The following is a 12,458-nucleotide window of genomic DNA, read 5'->3' as shown; positions in this document are numbered from 1 at the left end:
GATTAGGGTCTCGTCGTGTAGACGCTCGAGCAGTAGAGTCAACGAGTCAGGATTCAAACATTCAAGCTCAAGTTCGGGGAAGCTTGACTTTAAAGGTGTTGCAAATCGTGCAATGCTACGTCGACCGTCCATTTTTCATGCTGGCGGTTCATCTCGTGAAGGTCATGATGGTAATGTCTTTGATAGTATTTCATAGTCATACTCTTCTGCCCCCTCCTCATCCACCTGATCTTCTTCGTCAACGTATTCTGGGGAGGTCGGATCCAACTCAAAGCTGAGGAAAATGTAAGCATTGGGGCCATAGTATGACACAATATTGGCTTACCCTAGTGCGCTATAGAATTGCCGTGCCGGATTATTCGCTTAGACATGGTCAGTCTGTGGACATACTGATGGAGACCGCGAAGACATACCTTTCAGCACCGTGAGCATAATCTTCTCCATGCCCCAATGTGTCGCAATATGCTCCAACTGCTGCATCAAGAACTTCCCGATGCCATACCGCTTCATACGGAAGTTGACCTGCAGTTCATAGCTATAGAGGACATGCGGGTCAGACTCTTGCTGCTAGCGTATCAGCAACCCTGAGCAAGTCAATGGGACACATGTAATAATACCCGTTGCATAGTCCCCAATTGTACTTGCAGATGTTTGCACAGCTCAGAAACTCACCAGTACGCGACGTCCTCGTCTTCTTCCCGTTCAAAACGAAACATAATATACGCAGACAATGGCCTGGGTCGGCCATCTGGCAGCACGCGAACGCTTTGCCTTGCAACTATGAAGCGCGAGTCGGGATGAAACAGCTCGTCTCGTTTGGTGGTGGGGTCCCAGCCCGTGGTGGAATCTGCATAGCTGCGATCGAGCAGAGCGAAGTTACGAACGATATGGAACTGTGTCAATAACACGGCCATACAAGCCACGCATGTTGTCTTCAAAAATCGTCCATACTGCCTCGCGGTCTTCTTGGTTCAACTCTGAGGCCGTTACGACCTCAAGGTATAGTCGCCTAATAGGTATGAGTGGCACTCAACGATAACTGCCATTAGGTGCTCACTTGGGGACGTGGTCTCGCTCCAAGACAATCTCGTACGAATTGAGACTAGCGGAAAGCTCTGCAGAGGTTGTCTAACATACAGTTTAGGAGAGGGACGCCTGTAAGAGATGAAATTGAGTATCATGTTTAGCGAGTCTCGTACCTTGTTCGCTTTGCGGAGGTTCCTGGATGGGCGCATGATGCTAGCTTCGTCGTGACTACTTCCAAGATTGGTCAGAGGAGTATTCCCGACTTATATGCCCAGCAGAATTTTCCTGTCACTGCCACGCAAGCAGAGAAGTTGACCGATGTGGCCCACCGCGACGCGATCGAAAACGCGCCTGCGATCGGGGTCACGTGTATCTTCCCACTCTTTTACATTTTCCCAGCAGCCACACGCTCGCTGCATCGTCGCACACCCATCCAGCGACAAAAAGGCATCTCCGCTCGACTTCCAGATCTATTCGTGACTTGAATCGGCGACAGCTAGTTCTCTCGGACGTGCCTGATCATTATGCGGCTCGACGCTACCGATCTCCGCTACATCACCTCTGAGGAGTTCAGGGTTCTCACAGCGGTACATTCTCGATCGCAAGACCTGTCTCTGCTCCTGCTGAGCAAACATGTATCCCTCAGGTCGAGATGGGCTCCAAAAACCACGAAATCGTGCCCACCGCGCTCATCGCGCAGATCTCGGGCCTCCGCAACGGGGGCGTGAACAAGAACCTCGGCGTGCTCGCCAAGCGCAGCCTCGTCGCGCGCATGCAGAACGCTCGCTGTACGTCTGTGCTTCGCTGCGTGGATGATGCGTATGGACTCCATGGAAGATGATGGGTATAGGCTGACCTATGGCGGGTACGACTTCCTCGCGATGCGCGCGCTGTCCAAGAGGGACTCGATGGCTTCTGTGGGGAACCAGATTGGTGTCGGGAAGGAATCCGGTTAGTAGGGAAGTGCATCCTGCTCTTCGGATATCGCTCACTTATGAGAACCAGATATCTACATTGTCGCTGATGCGGAGGGTCAGGAGATGGTCCTGAAGCTGCATCGGTATGTCCCCTTTCAATTTTATGCCTTCATCTAGAGGTTCATCTGCTTTCTGCAGCTTGGGACGTATCTCCTTCCGCGCGATCAAGGAGAAGCGAGACTACATGGGCAAGCGCAAGTCTGCATCGTGGATGTACATGTCTCGCCTGGCTGCCGAAAAGGAATGGGCATTCATGAAGGTGCGTATGAGTCCCGCCTTGTGCGCATCGGGTGCTTATCGACCGCAGGTTCTGCACGAGCACGGATTCCCCGTCCCCACGCCGATCGACCATGCGCGGCATTGTATCCTGATGGAGTTCATCGATGCCTATCCTCTGTCAGTGCCTTTCGCGACCATTATCACCGACTGACGGTGTCTGATGCCCTCGTGGAAACCAGTCGCCAAGTCGCCGATATCCCTTCTCCTGGCAAGCTCTACTCTGAATTGATGGACATCATCGTGCGATTTGCCCGCGTGGGCCTCATCCATGGCGACTTCAACGAGTTCAACATCCTCATCCGGCGAGACACGGGCGATCCTGTCGTGATCGACTTCCCGCAGATGGTCAGCACGTCGCACATGAATGCTGAAATGTAAGCGCAAATGGTGGCCGCACGCACAACATCAACTGAAAACATGGGATGCTCTGTAGGTACTTCAATCGCGACGTAGAGTGCATTCGAAAATTCTTCCGCAAACGGTTCCGCTATGAGAGCAAGCTATACCCTCGCTTTTCGAGCATGCGGAATGATGAGGATGGAGAAGGCTTCCAGCTGGATGTCATAGTTGCTGCTAGTGGGTTCAAAAACCAAGACCAGCGAATGCTAGAAGAGGTGAGTGTTGTCGCGGACATTATTTGGAAACGACGCGACTGATCACTGGCATAGTACATGAGTAATGTGGCGGGATCGGAAGGCGGTGGTAATGGCGACGATGGGGGCGCATACAGAGATAACAGGGAGGGGGGTAGCTCGAACGAAGAGGAAGAGGAAGAGGAGGAAATGGATGAGGATGACGACGACAAGGGCGAAGATGGAGACGAGGACGATAAGGGGCGGAAGGGAAAGGATGAGGACGAAGAGGAAGAGGAGGAAGAGGAAGAAGGTAAGAACAAGAAAGAGGAGGTGAAGAACGGAAAAAGAAAAAGAACAAGGGAAGAGTATGAGCCTGAGGAAATACATCGTGGGCGAAGACAATCACGATCCCCTTCCTTGACCCCAGGGCCTAGCTCACCGAACGAGCGGCGCGGTGGCGGCGAGGCCAGGCTCTCCCCGCCGCGCAACGTCTCCCGTTCTCCGCCTGCGTCGCGACACGTCTCTCGCTCGCCCGATTCGAGTGCTCTGCTCGCCGAGCGGATGGCCGAGATCAGTATTGGCGGCTCGCAGCACGACGACGAGTCGTCGGATGAAGGGTCCTCGCACGAGGGCGGAAGTTCGCGCAGGAGAGACGTGCCGCAGCTGGCGCGGACGCAGGCTGCAAAGCAGAGGGCTCGACAGAAACGAAAACACGGATCGAAAACTGGTACAGGTGCCGGGCGGCCGAAGGGGAGCAAGGCAAAGATGGATACGCGTGTGAAGCTGGATGACAGTGGGTTCTGGGGTTAGTCGGTTATGGATGTCTCTTGCTTGGTTGAGCTCGAGTCTGCCGCTGGTCGTCTGGCGTTGTAATATTACGCGTTCGTTCTTGCTTAGGTCGATACCATGTACATGTGGGCATGTGCTCCAACATACGCGGAATAGTAGGTTAACGGAAACCATCTGGTTGTTCACGGAGACTGCATCCCGTGACAATACTTTGACAAAGTACTCTAAGCAGCACTACGAGGAAAGCCGGCTAATGATCGCGCAAAGTGACAAATGCCCCATGTACACACGCATGCGGCCTCAGGGATCGTCGCACGGCTTCGGCCTGATGCAGACTGCTTCTTAGGTTCTATTGGAGCCGCGTTCTGGGTAAATGCACCGTCGGCAAACGGTGGAGAGCGACCACCGCCGACCACAAGCCCGCTCGCTCGGAACCGTGGCCGCCGGTTAAGATAGATGGCCGACTGGTCAGATACGCGCAGACCACCCCAATCTCGCCGTGGCGGCTGCATTCGTGAATCTCTTCTTCTCTACGCACATCCGTTGATCAGCGAAGCGGCGCATTTCAACTCATCCTGGACGAGTGTCGACCCGGGTAAGCTTGTGCACTTACTACAAGTGATCATGAAACCACATAGATGGTTCGTCTACGTTCTGCGTCACAGCTGACGTTGAAGCACTGTAAGGTGATGACGCAACCGAGGATAGAACTGAAGCAGAAGCTCCCGCGGCAGAAGGGACGATCGTCGTCGATGGAGACGCCAAGATCGCGCAGACCACCGGCGGAGCTATCCCGCCCGAGATGCCCATAATCTCCTCTCAAGATTGACATGGCCCCAGATTTTGGCGGCGCACGGACCCGTCTTCCAGCCACTAACCCACCCAGATATCGGGGCCAGAGTGGATCTGTCCAACGATCTCAGCGTCTTGGCCTCCCCTGCCAACTGGCATCTCCTCAGTAGGTACCAATTCACCGCTCGTTTGTCTATTTAACCAAGAGGACAACGGGCGAGATGTGGTGCATGTACAGTAACCTCACTGTCACGATGAAGGCGATCACCCTCTGCTCAAGTGACGACGAGCAATGCCCATATCCCTGTAGTGCACTTTGGCACCATGAGCAAGGACCGTGGCGAGGGCCCTTCCAAGCATTGATCGACCCATCACCACTATATCCTAAACAGAGAGAGAGTAATTATGATAGACATTTTGGGCCCAGCACACGCACCGACGTCGATCGCCTCGGCGCGTTCACCCACGAGATTGAACCGTCTTCAACCGCTCGTCAAAGGAGAAGTCTCTATCCCCGAGCCGAGTAGAGGCACCCCCTGCACACCCTTGACACAATGCAATCATGCAATCACAGCGAGTTTTGCCACTGCTAATCCACATTCAGCACGACACCAAGCGCAAAGGGCGGTATAGGAGATGTAGTCCTATTGGACCAGTAGAGCTACTTTGTTCCTCTCATGCAGCCTCTAATGCCTAGTCGCATGTAGTTGTTATTATATGAATAGACATGGTCTGAGTCTTGCGAAGAGGAGGGCAGGGGACCGGCTCGCGATGCACCCGTACACTGATAACGTCACTCACTATTAGTCTCTTCGCGTAAATGAGTCTATCGCCAGCGGACTGCCGCATTTTACGAGGCCCTGTCTCGGAGGCAAGTTCGAGGGCCGTTTCACGCAAACAGTCAGTCCAAGCATATTGACGACCAGGGAAATGCACACCGCACTACGATGGCGTCACGCAATGGCGCATATAGACCACCGAAAATCTCCCGAGAGCGTGCTATCTATCTGCCCAGAAAAGGACAAGGAAAAATGCGTTGAGAGATGTGCACTAATTTGAGGAAAGAAGAGAAAGCACACGCATAGCCTGCTCCAGCATTTGATGTCGTAAATTACAGTCTTGAGATCTGTCGCAGACAGATCGAGGACCTGGCATCGCAGGAGAGGTTGCCGTTAATACACAGTGAGTCATCTACAAGTGAAACGCGACATATGTGAATTATGCTGCGGTTCACTGTGAGTGAAATTCCAATACGACACAGTAAGACGCTCACCACAGCTCAAGCAGTGGCATCGTCTTTAGCCTCGAACTTGTGTTTATGCCGAGGCGCCGCCTCCGTCATTCCCTTCCCACTTCCGGTGACACCCACTGTACAATACATGTCCAGCAACTCTCCAAATAAACAGAAAGTGTAATCGCGCACCTCTTCCTAGGGGATTGTCCGGCGTCTTGAATATGCTCGTACCCGAGACACCCGCAATATGGATTCCCTTCTTCTCCGACTTCTTCGCAAACTTCTGCCAGCTCGCCTGCTTCTCCGTCTGCTCCTTCGCCTTGGCCGCCTTGACCTCCAGCTTCTTCTCGTTCTTCTTCTTCTTCCGCTCGCGCTCTTCCTCCTCCACCTTGGTCAGCTTGCGCTTCCCCGCCGCGCTCGGGCCCGCCGACTGGTAGTTCGGCGGCAGCAGCTTCAGCTGCGTCGCGTTCACCAGCTCGGTGCTGTTGTAGTTCTTGAACATCACGCTGTACGCCCGGTTGTCCGCCGACCCGCCCACGGACGTGATCCGCGCCGGGTACCACGCACCGTCACGCGAGTACTTTGCGAGACAATCGTCGCCCGCGGACCATGTGCGCGTCGCGGTGGCCGCTGCGGCCTGCTTGCGTGACGAGTCGGTCTTGGACGAAGACGCCGCCGCCTCTTGCTGGGCGATCGCGGCCTGTGTGAGTTCGATGAGCTCCTTGAGCTCGGAGCGGAGAGAAGAAAGCTCAGGGTTCTTTGGGTCGGTCGAGAGCGCGAGTTCAACTTGGGAGAGCTGGACTTGATAAGTCTCCAAGTCTCCGCTGTCCATGATCGAGCACTGTCCCCACAGAGGATGAAACGGATATAAAGAGTGTCGTGCAGACGAGAAGGAGCTGTGACTGTGAGACACGCGCGCTAAAGCCACAGCAATTGGCGTGAGCGCTTGTATCCCGCGCGTGGGAAATGTCCGGTCCGCAGTCGGAGATCGACATCGGCCACGCGCCAGCCGCTACGAGAGGAACGACGTTCGCAGCGACCTTGCACAAGCACTAGAGAGGTGTAAATGGTGAGCGGTTGTTCCCTCGCTTGCACTCTTTGCTTCATGCCCATTTTTTTCGAAGGGGGCTACCGTTAATTGCACTGTTGTCCGCATACCCAATATGACTGCGCAGAACCCGCGTTGATGCAGAGATCCTCGACGCTTCCTTGGATGGCTCGACCAGAAAAGAACGAGCCGAGAAATGGAGGTACGCGGTCCATTACGCCAGCGATTTTTCCCATTGCAGCGTTCCACTTGTCGGCACGATCCATTTTACCAAGCTTTCGGCGTGGTTTCTCCCGTAAAGCAAGACGCCCTGTCCTTGGAAGGTATTCGGACACCGTGGCAGTGGTGTCTTCACGTCGCCTGTTATATTGACTTTCGGTTTCTCTGTCATGTGCTATTAGGACCCTCTTTCGGTGACGGATTGCCGAGCTGCCCGATTTCGAGGGTCGAGAGCGTTTATGAACAGCGCGCAAAGAAAGGTAGCCCACGAACTTGAATTATTTTGTCTTTATATGCTGCGTTTTTTTTGGCCAACGGCATGAAAGCTAACCGAAGATATTTGGTGCCACAGTGACAGTGGAAAAGTGCGCGAGATCTTCGGCGGACGTACACGCCGCGGACTTGGCGATGAGAAAGACGAGAAGACCGCCACCCGCCACGTCAAAATCAAAATTGCGCCATTCACCAGATTCGGTCACGAACTATCAAACACGCCAGCAGAGAAGGTGGTTGCCTTACGGCCGGTGACGCTGGCAAAGCATAAATTTTGGGATCTCAGCATGACTGACGGTCCTTCATCGGAAGCTCCCGGTCGAATTGGTAGGTAGTTCGGCAGCTCCATGAAGAGAAAATCAGGATCTGACTTTCAGTCGCCATTCATCGCGCTCGTCATGTATTAATCCGATATTCCCCTGGCTCTTCGACTTTGTGGGGTAGGTCTACTCCGCAAAATCTCGGTCCATTATTTCGAGCATCGAAACTACCTCTTGTGAACTCGTGGCAGTCCCCAACGTTTTCTGAATCAAGCCTCCGGATTCCTATTCCGTTCACCATTGAATGGCTGATTACGTCGGTGTCAGCTAAGTATCTTGCACACATCGGTTCAAAATGCCTTCAGGTCAGAATTGTGTCTTGATATCTTTATTTATTAATATCTACCTCATCCTCTAGCTCGACCGACTAACTCAAGTCTGTTTTTCTTTCATATACTCATGAAAGGTCACCTCACCGCTCGGCTTATCGGCATATTCATGGGACGTAAGTAATCGGTCACTAAGTACTAAGTAATCGGTCACTAGGTACTAATCTGTCATGCCATAACCGTTCTAGGCCTCTGCTTTACCTTGATTCTTAGCCCTTCACAACGGCCGTATTAAAGGTGTGGAGCTGTCTACAATTTTCTTCACAGATAAGTCTCCTCGTTTAGGCTTTGGGCACTATATCAAGAGACCGATCGGTCACTGGTGACCTCCGGCGTTCTCTTCGTCTGCGGCCATCACGGGTAGGCTGCATGACGCACGACACCAGTATGTCGCGCACGAAAGTGCCTCCGACGAACCGCTCGGACGAGTCTCTCCCCCTGCGTCATCATCATCCTTCCTTCGTCGTCTCCAAGTGGGGCCGTGGACCTAACAGTGTGCCGCCCTCCCTCCCACCGGCCATTCGGGCTCTCCTTTATCCACTTTGCCGCGTCGGCCGTCGCACATGCCAGCAACCCGGTAATAGCTTCCCTGCGTATCTGCCTACTTTTCGACTTCATCTTCTCGCCTATGTACTACACCGCTCACCTGAGACCTCCGCCTGAGCCGACGCCCGGTCAAGTCCCTGTCGTGAATATTGGTGCTGTTCAAATGGTTCTACCGTCCTGGACGTGATCTTTTACGATTGGGCCGCAACACTATTTCCCGGTTGAGGTTCATTTTTAACCTCGTCGTATGCCTCCCTAGATGCCGTCAACTTGGGCTACCTGATCTTCCGGGGAGAAACGACAATGTCGCAAGTGAATCGGATCTCATTTGCTGTTTCACACCACGCCTATCGTCCAGGGTTCATGTCAAGTCGAGTACCTCACACATCGCGGTGCGATGCGCACGCTCATCGAATGCACCTGTCCCGGGTACATATGCACATTCGCGCGCAACGTACCAAGCCGCACATGCAAGCACACCGCTGGTGTTTACGTTTGCAGCTCGGAGCGGGCGGAGAACAGCCCGCCCGCGAGAGAATTGCAGTTCATGCCGCATAGCTGGGTAGCGACCGGCAACACTGATCGCTTCTCTAACGTAGCCACGGTAACACCACTCCAATACTGGCCACCGACACCAGCGGGTACCTAGCTGATGTAGCAGTCACTGGCGAGGCGTTTGAGCCGTAGCCGATAGCCTGCGATGCAGCCTGACAACGGAGACCTTCCCTTGTATGCCGCACTACCAACTTGAATGCGATAAATTTGCACTTTTTCCTCGGATGGCGTGCATGAGTACTGAGCTGGCCTTCTATATGTACTACCCTGCGGTATACATACAAGCCCATTACATTAGCCTCAACCCATTTGAGAGGGGGGACGAGCTTTCTTCCCGCATTCAGTAACTACCCAACCCGATTTGGAACGCGACTTTCCGAGACCGGCGGAGGGCGCCGACTTGGAGCTGCTTTAGTCTCCCCTAGGCAGACAACAGAATACCTCCTTCTCTCCGTGACAGAGAGCGGTCACCGGTCAGCACTCAGCTGCGCTCGAAAGAGAGCCCTCGTTCCGCGTCACGCGGCGCGTGGCGTAGAGCTGCTTGCTAGTCGCATCCAATGCACCCTTGAATCCCCCCACTCATTCAACGCTCCGTTATACGCTTATTAGCTATGGTGAAATTACTTTCTTCTCTAGTATCCGACAATCTCCTGGCATATAAAATCGGGGTTGCAAAAGGATTTATTTGTTCGAAATGGAACGACCATAAAAGCTTGGATCATTGTCTGCGATGACCCCCCGCTAGTAAGGCGATGATCTCACGAGGCCTAGACCGCGCAGTCTGTATGCAGCCGCTCATTTAGTCTTATAGGCATACCTTCCGAAGCTCTGGTAGTGATATACCACGTTGCACCGCTACAGGAACGCGACCCAAGCGCCCTTCTTCTTCTTAATGAATAATATCACGACACTTTAATAAAGATAAAGATAGTAGATCGCACTAGCTAGAGTAGAACTCGACAATCTTCACTATACCAGTACTAGCACCAGCCGCGGGCATCGAATATAATGAATATTGAATCGAGAATCTACGCCACATCATACACCATTCCGAAAGCGGAACCGAATAATGTACAAATAATCATATACTGTACGGAGACGGCCGTGATATCAACAATGTCCAGAGCTATCAACCGCCCAGGGGATCCCCGCTCCCCGACACGCGAGTCCATTGGTGGCCGCAATATATAAACGTCACACTCGAATGCGACAAGAAACCGAGCAGAACCCACAGCCGACTCCGAAAGTCAGTTCGCGGAAGCAAATATACGGCCAACACACCCAGGCCAAACCAGGCACGACCGCAAGGCCGCGGATCAGATATGCGCATCGAGTCAATAGTGCATTGGAACGGCCTGGGGCGCGTTCGGATGTACCCGTCCGCTGGGGATTGGCGGTGGCGGGAGGAGGAATGGCTGCGAGCTGAGTGGCGCGTCCGGGAGCCCGCACGAGGCGACTGAGTGCCGCCTGAGCTGGTGCGCATCCGCCGAGGCATGCTGCATCGAAAGTTGTATCTGGAGGTTCATGTACTGTCCGACGCAGAACGCGAAATAAGCATGCGGTGCCAATTAATGAGAGAAGCAGGAAAGCTTACGGCACGCTCGGCTTCGACGACCTGCGCGTAGAGTTCTCTGATCTCGTCTTCCATATGGACGAGAAGAGTCTGTTAAACGTCGTAAAATAAGCTTTGGCAAGTCAATCGAACTTCTCGAAGACGAACGCACCCGTATTGATCGGCTGGTCAGTCCGCGGTAGGTCGAGACGCGCCCGAGAGACGCAGGCTCGTTTCCCACCAGGTGGATCTGGTCGTGCAGCCACTGGACGTACTGCTCAAGACACTCGAGATAGCTGCGTTTCTTGTCGTGTGACGTGATAGTGTCCCTGCGTTGTAAGTCAGCGTGGGCCGACAGTCCGAACATGGCTATTTACGTACGGATCTGTCGGTGTGAACCCAACGCTCTCTGCGACGAAGCGGAAATACAACTTGCGCTGCGTTTCTGGCGGCTTCGTCGGCGCACCACCGTTCGCGTTGCCCTTGGCCTTATCCGACTTTGTAGCCTTGCTCGCAGTCGGATTCTCCGGTTGCGTGGGAGACGATGCGCCTACGGAGGCTGCTTTCGGAGTCGAACCGGCATTTCGATTGGACGCGGCAACGGCGCCCTGGTCGCGGGCATTGAGCTCCGTGAGAAGCTCACTCGGCGTAGGGAAGGTAGTCTGAGGTGCGTTGCCGTAGTATTCTAAAGGGCTCGGCTCGGAAGGCGTTGTCGGAGGTGCAGATGCAGAAGGTGCCACCGACATTTCCGACGAGGAAGGGGTTGGGACTGCCGAATTAGCAGGATTGGCGGCAGGTTGAGCAGGGCCCGTAGAATGATCATTCGCGTGAGGCGAGACAGGTGGGATGAGAGAAGAGTAGCCGGAGACAGGAATCGGAGCATGTAGGGGGACCTCTTGAGCGTACGAGGTCTGAGGCATTTGTTGTTGGGATGCAGGTGGGAAGGCATAATTTGTAGCGGGCACAGACGGAGCATACACCGGCTGGGAGTAGGCTGCCGGATTGTACGGAGGTTGAAAGGAATAGTTGTAGTCGAATGTGTAGCCTGGCTGGAGATACTGGTTGTTGCCGTCCTGATGCACGTATGCACTCTGATAATTTGGCGCATGTTGAGCGCGGCAGTCATCAGACAATTTCCTTTGTCAGACTCACTGCTTGGCCTAAGGATATGTTTCCCGCGGAGGTGCCATATGAATACCGTTCGGAAGACATGTTGTAAAAGTCCATGCTGATACGAGGCAAAGGAGGGATTCTGGCACACAGCATAGCAAGGGAGATTAAATATGAGAGCCGCGCATGGGCTGGGACACGACGATGAGATCGACGGCGGAGATTGCTGGCGCACGGCAAGATCGCTTTCCTGGGAAGAGGGACGTGTATATTGAGGCCGAGACATGGCGGGGAAGAGAGGGGAGAGTTCTGTGAAGTGGCTGGGAGAAGATCGGGGAGGGAAGATGTGGGATTATAGTGCCTGCGTGGCAGATCTCAGACGATCGGGGCACAGAACCTGCCTTTTCCGCGGCGGACTCGGTCGTCTCGGCTGCAGAGGCCACCCGCCCTCAATTCGGCGCTTTTTGCTCACGTACGGCAGCAAAATCCAACATCACCGTTGCCCTCGCCAACATCGCCGTACGTTGCCCTCGCCATCGCGGCCCATCGCCGGAGAAATGCAAGCGGGTCTGAGATGAGCATCTCAGAGGATATTAATTATATTTTGAGCATATTCAGTCAGTGACTCAAAGAACGAGTGAGCCCAATGGTGAGCCAAGTATTGCAAGAAAACACGTTCAGATTTAATGCTAACAGCAGCGAGAATTTCCAATGAGCAGGAAACTCTCTACTAAACTCAGTCGAGTATACAATCCTTGGCCTGCATGGACACGTCCCGCCTTATCAATGAAATGCTCATCGTGTCCGTCCACGCGGTCAGTGCAACCACGCAAT

The 12,458-nt window shown here is 53.8% G+C and overlaps 5 protein-coding genes across 5 annotated transcripts; 2 read left to right on the top strand and 3 right to left on the bottom strand.

Moving 5' to 3' along the window:
* Positions 1-117: 117 nt before the first annotated feature.
* LAESUDRAFT_726504 (acyl-CoA N-acyltransferase) lies at positions 118-1,326 on the bottom strand. The gene is made up of 7 exons (XM_040909041.1): positions 1,200-1,326; positions 1,058-1,128; positions 917-1,009; positions 673-855; positions 414-535; positions 326-362; positions 118-274 (listed from the first exon to the last, which is right to left on the bottom strand). The coding sequence occupies exons 1-7, from the start codon at positions 1,233-1,235 to the stop codon at positions 163-165; spliced, it is 654 nt and encodes a 217-aa protein (XP_040763677.1). The 5' UTR covers positions 1,236-1,326; the 3' UTR covers positions 118-162.
* Positions 1,327-1,452: 126 nt separating this feature from the next.
* LAESUDRAFT_701384 (RIO1-domain-containing protein) lies at positions 1,453-3,848 on the top strand. Its single transcript, XM_040906450.1, has 9 exons — positions 1,453-1,613; positions 1,673-1,814; positions 1,864-1,977; positions 2,032-2,086; positions 2,142-2,262; positions 2,311-2,399; positions 2,462-2,656; positions 2,716-2,896; positions 2,951-3,848. Exons 1-9 carry the CDS (start codon positions 1,551-1,553, stop codon positions 3,665-3,667), a joined length of 1,677 nt encoding a protein of 558 aa, XP_040763676.1. The 5' UTR covers positions 1,453-1,550; the 3' UTR covers positions 3,668-3,848.
* Positions 3,849-5,717: 1,869 nt separating this feature from the next.
* On the bottom strand, positions 5,718-6,504 carry LAESUDRAFT_759825 (uncharacterized protein; the record flags this gene model as incomplete). The annotated part of the gene is made up of 2 exons (XM_040912642.1): positions 5,718-5,806; positions 5,862-6,504. 2 exons carry the CDS (start codon positions 6,502-6,504, stop codon positions 5,718-5,720), a joined length of 732 nt encoding a protein of 243 aa, XP_040763675.1.
* Positions 6,505-6,885: 381 nt separating this feature from the next.
* Positions 6,886-9,056, top strand: LAESUDRAFT_750336 (uncharacterized protein; the record flags this gene model as incomplete). The annotated part of the gene is made up of 10 exons (XM_040911601.1): positions 6,886-6,922; positions 7,122-7,199; positions 7,276-7,543; positions 7,657-7,837; positions 7,891-7,908; positions 7,939-7,977; positions 8,075-8,098; positions 8,147-8,438; positions 8,667-8,719; positions 8,766-9,056. The coding sequence occupies 10 exons, from the start codon at positions 6,886-6,888 to the stop codon at positions 9,054-9,056; spliced, it is 1,281 nt and encodes a 426-aa protein (XP_040763674.1).
* A 1,168-nt stretch (positions 9,057-10,224) lies between these two features.
* On the bottom strand, positions 10,225-12,057 carry LAESUDRAFT_206152 (uncharacterized protein). The gene is made up of 5 exons (XM_040901577.1): positions 11,667-12,057; positions 10,896-11,605; positions 10,687-10,843; positions 10,557-10,625; positions 10,225-10,491 (listed from the first exon to the last, which is right to left on the bottom strand). Exons 1-5 carry the CDS (start codon positions 11,778-11,780, stop codon positions 10,297-10,299), a joined length of 1,245 nt encoding a protein of 414 aa, XP_040763673.1. The 5' UTR covers positions 11,781-12,057; the 3' UTR covers positions 10,225-10,296.
* Positions 12,058-12,458: the final 401 nt, after the last annotated feature.

This window comes from Laetiporus sulphureus (genome assembly GCF_001632365.1).
Source record: "Laetiporus sulphureus 93-53 unplaced genomic scaffold LAESUscaffold_23, whole genome shotgun sequence".
NCBI classification, from domain to species: domain Eukaryota; kingdom Fungi; phylum Basidiomycota; class Agaricomycetes; order Polyporales; family Laetiporaceae; genus Laetiporus; species Laetiporus sulphureus.
This window is presented reverse-complemented; position numbering and strand designations above follow the sequence as displayed.